Source organism: Rhododendron vialii, chromosome 12a (genome assembly GCF_030253575.1).
Source record: "Rhododendron vialii isolate Sample 1 chromosome 12a, ASM3025357v1".
Taxonomy (NCBI): Eukaryota; Viridiplantae; Streptophyta; class Magnoliopsida; order Ericales; family Ericaceae; genus Rhododendron; species Rhododendron vialii.
The window spans coordinates 249,242-255,821 of record NC_080568.1 but is presented as its reverse complement, the minus strand read 5'-3'; the positions used below and the strand labels follow the sequence as shown (position 1 = coordinate 255,821).

The 6,580-nt window shown below is 37.2% G+C and overlaps 1 protein-coding gene across 1 annotated transcript; it reads right to left on the bottom strand.

Moving 5' to 3' along the window:
- Positions 1-3,907: 3,907 nt before the first annotated feature.
- Positions 3,908-6,580, bottom strand: LOC131311242 (GDSL esterase/lipase At1g71250). Its single transcript, XM_058338605.1, has 5 exons — positions 5,960-6,580; positions 5,454-5,581; positions 4,752-4,994; positions 4,302-4,560; positions 3,908-4,161 (listed from the first exon to the last, which is right to left on the bottom strand). Exons 1-5 carry the CDS (start codon positions 6,210-6,212, stop codon positions 3,935-3,937), a joined length of 1,110 nt encoding a protein of 369 aa, XP_058194588.1. The 5' UTR covers positions 6,213-6,580; the 3' UTR covers positions 3,908-3,934.

Here is a 6,580-nt window from a genome sequence, read left to right as displayed (position 1 = left end):
ACGCCCACCGATGGAATCAAGGGTTTTATTAAGACAATTCTTTTAATTAGGGCTGTACAAAAAATTCGGTCAACCGTAAAATCGGTCCGGATCAAATCGATTCATACTTTTTAGATTTTGTTAATGGATTAATGGTCTGGACACAAATTCGAAAATTAAAAAACCATGAAATATGAATTATGATATAATTTTCATTTAAAAACCATAAATTATTCGAACCAAATCGTAAGATATTTATAAAAAAAATATAATAATAATAATATATGTAACATATAGTGAATAATTATAATTTTACACTTATTGTAGATTTAGAAAAGGTTTCTCTTAATCCAATTCAAGAATGAGTTTCATATCTTGCCCGTTGCCACACTCTAGAGAAGAGAGGATCTACGTTACTATATATATATTTTTTTATTGAAGTATTTTGCTGGAACTGTTTTTTTTATTTTTATTGAAGGACTTTGCTGTGTGTTTTTTTTTTAATGGGACTGGAAGTGGACTGGGAACTACTGTATGGAATATGTATTGAAGTGCTAGAACTATTTTTTCATTGAGGTACTTTTACTTTTACATGGAAGATGACAGAGAATATGAAATGTTTGGTTGTTAGTTGATGCAATCCGTGGATACAATCGGGATCAAACTGTGACTCACGGTTCGAATTGGAACCGAATCGTGAGACTTTTGGTCCGGACATGAATTTTATTTTACAAAAATCGTGACTCGCAGATTATGATTGAATTCAGAGGAATCCAATTCGATTCGAACAGTATGCAACCCTACTTTTAATCACCCCTTGCTAGGCAGCCTCCGTCACACAAGTGATTAACTTATGCAACACAATTTTTTGATTTTGTCCTTATTCAAATTTTTTCTGACGTATTTTGAAAAATATTCAAGAAAAAGTCTAAAAACTGATTTTTTGAGCTTTTCTTTAGATATTTTTCAAAATACTTTTGTAAAAGTCATAACATATTACTTTTTCGATTTCTCTCATCCTTACTCACCCATATCACATAAAAGTTTAGCATAAACTAACGAATGCCAAAAAAAATTGAAGAAGTTTGAACCAAAATATTATTCTGCATAAGTTAATCACTAGCGTAAACATCACTCACACAACAATCTAAACACAACACTAAACACAATCTCTCACATACATGTGGGATGTATGTGAGAGGTTGTGTTTGGATTATTATGTGTGTAACATTCTTGTGCTTTTTACTCCTATTTACCAAAATGTCAAAAAGAAATAATTTTTGAACTTCACTTTTTTTAGGACAATTCTAATGCTTGTGTTACTCATAATTTTAAGCACGTACAAATTTTGAAATGCATTATAATGAAATGGAGTGTAAAAATAATTACCAAATGCAAAACTCTATTATACCTAACCACAAAATAGATGCAAAATTCTATTATACCTAACCACAAAATAGATCTAGGAGCATCCCAGCAACCTCGTCCCTTTGGAGATTTTGCCGATCCAAATATTTATACAATAGTATTATTTATTATATGAACATTCTATTCTATTAATTTTGTCTTAATTCTATACTCTTAAATCCCTCAAAACCAATAACCAACAATCTCGCCTCTTCCTCCTTTGCTACAGTGACTCGTTACACCCAGCGAGTCATTATAGCCTAATCAAAATGCAGAAATCCAATGTGTACCGACCAAAAGTGTAGGGAAACCGTACCGACCGCCGCGCACGGCCGTCGCCGGCCACCGGACGGCCGATCCGAGCCGTATATACATATATACACGAAAAATAGGGTGTCTAGATCAAGCACCCTACACACATTGGATGCCGTTTATTCCCGCGTCGGGCCCCTCGGTTTTTTTTTTTAAATTTTTGGACGGCTCGGATCGGCCGTCCGGTGGCCGGCCACTACAAGAAAAAGTATGTTTAGTGACGAAAAAGTGGCGACAAAATTTAATTTCGTCGCTAAATGAGTATATTTGGTGACCAAAAAATAAATTCGTCACTGTTTTGATAACTTCCTTGACGAAATTATTTTGTCACCAATTATAACATATTTAGCGACGAAAAATATATTTTTGTCACCAACGGCTCCTATTTGGCGACGAAATAAAATTTTCGTCGCCAAAAGAGTAAAAAAGGAGACGAAATTATTTTTTGTCGCCAAAGATAACTATTTGGTGACGGAAAAAATATTTTGTCGCCAAATGAACCAATTTGGCGACGAAAAATATTTTCGTCTTCTTTTTACGTTTTCAGTGACGAAAAATTTATCATTTGGTGACGAAATTTATGAATTACGCTTTGTCACCAAATATATTTCGGGCATAACTCTTTGCTCAGAACTCCGATTGAGATAATTTAAATTGGGTTTGAACAATAACATAAAGAGCTACGACTTTCATGTTTATTAAAATTGCTAATTTTAATGTTTAATAGTTCAAAATGCCATTCAAAATATAAATGTTCAATGTATGTGTTATATATTAGATATTTCAAACATATGCTGAAAAGTTTGTGTGGTGTAGTTGGTTAAAGCTTGCGTGCAAAACTTAGGAGACTCGGGTTTGAAACCCCGCAGGAGCAAGAAAGTGAGATTTTTTTCACATATAAAAATGTCTTTCGCGACGAAAAATTTCGTCACCGATGGGTCACCTTTGACGAGCCAAAGGGAATAATTTGTGATGAAATTTTTTGTCATAAAAAAAGCATAATAGGTGACGAAGAAAATTTCGTCACCAAGTCATTTTTCCATGACGAAATTTTTCGTCACCAAAAGGCACTATAGGTGACGAAAAATATATTTCGTCACCAGGTAGGAATCCTCGACAACCTTTAGTCGACAAATTTTTTTTCGTCACCTATATTATTTGTGACGAAAAACATACAATTTGCGACGATTTTCATTTGTCACCCAATGCAATTTTTCTTGTAGTGGGCGACCGCCGCGCACGGCTGTCGGTATATTGTCAGTTGGTTGCTGTCGGTGCAAATAGCACGACTCATCAAAATGGCTATTCAACATTCACTATCCAAGATAGCAAAAGGTTGAAATACTGTGGCAACTAGCAAGGGGGCCTAACACATGCTCTAGTAGCCTAATCAAAATGGCTATTCAACTCCCACTTCCCATTGGCAAGATTGCAAAAGGTTGAAATACTAGAGAGAGAGAGCGCGCTAAAGTGACTCGCTGGGTGTGGCGAGCCACTGTAGCAAGAGAAAACCTCCAAATGGTGGAAGCAACGAGGTTGTTGGAGATGTTCTAAGCAAGGCAAGAAAATAATTAATGCCCCCTATTTCTTCTACACGATCGGAGGAAATTTAGGTCTTCATTGTAGAAATGTCATATTTTCTTTAAATCACTTTAATAATTCATGGTGTTTGAGTTATGAATATTTTATTCACATCTCTGTTAATTTTTTCCACCTTAATTTCATTAGTAGAAATTCGATTAAAGTTGGGACAAAAATTCATTTTTGCAGTCCCCATGCACCGATAGTAATTTTATATACTCGCTAATTTGCACATCGATCCTTGCATTGGACATTAATGGTCTGTGAGCGAGAATATTTTATCATCATTCCGCTTGCCATATTCCTTGCACTTTGTTCTCGATTGAGCCAACCCACAAGTCCGAGTATCAATAATAATAGCTCCAAGTTAGAGCTTTTTCAATGGCATGCATGCATGGGTACGTATTAATTTGGATTATACTCCTACGTACTTTCTAGGAGATTTTAAAACATAGAACTCGGTTGAATGGCAAATCATGGTCTTTTATTTCGATAGTACTAGTTAATTGGAAGAAAACACAAGATACAAAAGCTTAATTATTTGTACTCAACTGATCGAGTCATGGAAGCAAATTAGGGAAAAAGAAAGAGGAAAAGAAAAGAACAAATAAAATTACAGAAAGAGAGAAAGGGAAATGGAAATACTATATGGATCTCAGGAGTTTAGGAGAGACATTTGTTGGAGATTGATAGGCCAGCAATCGTTGGGTGAGCCAGCATAGGCTCTTTGAGCGAGGATCGCATTGGCAGCATGTGTTGGATGGAATGCATCCCAAAACACGTATTGATTCCTGTTGGAGCATGGCACTGCGAACGGAAGACATGTTATCTGTCCCTGGTTCCTCCCTATTCCACAGCATCCCCTATCCACCACGTTAAACCCTGCAGTACTCCACCAAATCAGATACTCCTATATATATACTCATCAGTACTCATGGCCGGATTAATTAGATTGTAAAGATCGAGATCATCATATGCTAATTGTGTTTAAACGAATGATAGAAAAAATCTTTAAGGCGTACCATAGGCAGCTGGGTTATTGAGGATATCGCCGAAAACACCATACGTATTGCCATACACAAACATGGCACCGGGGTGAGTGCCATTGTTGAGCATAGTGACGAGTGATCTGAGTCCTTCGTTAAAGCTACCCAGCATCTGATTCACGTAGTCCACGCATCTCCCCGGTGGAGCCTGGCCAGTGGCTAACTGGTTTGGGATGCAACCAAGTGGCGGAAGTCCTGCCAGCATAAATTTCCTCAGTCCCACACTGTACAATGCCTGCAACATGACCCACAACATTGCTTAATTATCGTCACCCTTTTTTTTTCTACATGCCCCTAGTGAATCTGTTCAACAAAATTGTATGACGTAAAATGTACGTTCTATGGGTCCCAATTAATGCTGTGTATCTAGATGATACAATATTGAAAGACTAATTCAAATTGAGGAACAAATTGATAAATACGTACAACAATTTGCCTCGCGTAATGATTGAGTAGAAGGTTGGCAAAGTCAGAAGGATTGTAAGTGTAGCTGGAGGGGTACATGGAAGGCAAGAGGTAGTTGTTAATGTAGTCGTTGCTTCCAAACACAAACACGGCTAGGGATCTGGACAAGTACTGAGTCAAGGCGTCTCCGCTCATCATCGTCCTTAATTGACTCAGCGTGGTCTCGAAGTTGATCACCTGCTGGCTTAGGCTATACCGATCTCCCTGTGATGAAATTTACATTGCCATCAAAATTAATCACCTGTGAGATTGAAACTTACAATTTCACGACTGACATCTTGTTCAGCTTGACATTCGCATGCACGACTTCTAGTTTCTCTTCAAATTCACTTTTAGTCTCCAGAATTTGATTTAATAAACCAAGTTTTAAGTCACGTGATAGTCCCAAGGCCAATATTTATCAACCTTATCAATTAAAGTTGACAAGAGGGATTGATATTGAAACTTGACCATAACTACAGGGCTTTGACTGTCGCACATAAACCTGCAAGGACCTAAGTTAAACATGATTTATTTATAAATCTCAGGCTCTTGTCCTGAAACTCTCAAATACTCTTGTACTTAGAAATCATTTTTATAAGTGAAGATGTTGTTATTATGTTTAGAACAGTTGCAGTTGCAAGTTGAGTCACTGGATGTGAGGAGGATATATAGACTGCATACATAGTGTCGGCCAGTTTCGTCAAGGATTCCAGCAGCTGCGGAAGCATAATTGACTCCCCCTAGAATTCTGGCCCCTGTTGTGGCTGGATCTGCAAACGGTGGAGGAGAAGGAGTGCCCAACTTCTCTCCTGCAATCCCACAATATTTGATTAGATGCAGACATGAATTTCAAGAAGAAAAAAAAAAAAAAACAGTATTTCGATCTTATGTTTATACGGAGACTATAATTCAATGTATTGTATGTTTGCAGACTTGAGTTGTTTCTTTGCAATTTGCACACTTGTATGTTACTGAAGCCTTGAATAATGGTGGATTAGTTTCACAATGATTTTTATTTTTATCTCGATTGTCGAAATGTTGATCATGGTTTTCCCAATATTTTAAGTCATGCCGGTCAAACTGGAGCAAGCCAAAATTACGACAAGCAAGGAATGAAACAACAGGGTGTTAGTTGGCCTAGATAGGAATATTCATTTTGGGAATGATGTAGCAAATTAATAAGTTACCAAGAAAATCAACAAAGGTTTTGCCATTGCAGAATCGGCCCGAAGGGCCTCCAGCAAAATCACAGCCGTAAGGATAATAGTTTGATTTGGCAATGGAGTTGATGAAGTTGTTATTGCCATCATCCACAATGGAATCCCCAAACACATACATCGCTCTAAACGGAGATCCCAACACCACCCTGTTTGATGCAACTTGCAGGATCAAAAACACCGTGGTAATCCACAGCCGTCGGTTACAAATTATGACCATCATCGTTCAACCTTCCAACAACTTTCTTTTTGTTGATTAGTAGACAGAAAGGAAAAAAATTAAAAGAACCAGAGGTGGCTCAAGATGGGGGCATGGAAAGGTGGGGTTTGCGGCAATTTAAAGGTGGGGTTGGAAGGGAGAGCTTGTTATGGGGATTATGTAAGCAAAAGCCTTTGAATACTACTTTTACATATGCTTTATTTCCTTATTTTCAGGACTTCTTTTTAACGCCTGATACGTTTTTGCCTTGTAATGATCTTTCTTTGCTTTGTTGGGTATTTTTCACTCCTCAATTTTGTTTGAATGTAGCAAACGAACAAACTAATTGGCACATGTAAAGGATCTCCATTTCAAGTAACAAACAACTAACG

Coding starts and splice junctions, on each gene's coding strand:
- LOC131311242 (XM_058338605.1), bottom strand. CDS start 6,212: ATGATGGTCATAATTTGTAACCGACGGCTGTGGATTACCACGGTGTTT. Junction 4,995..5,453: donor ACGAAACTGGCCGACACTAT/GTATGCAGTCTA, acceptor ATTTCATCACAG/GGAGATCGGTATAGCCTAAG. Junction 4,162..4,301: donor CAATAACCCAGCTGCCTATG/GTACGCCTTAAA, acceptor GGAGTACTGCAG/GGTTTAACGTGGTGGATAGG.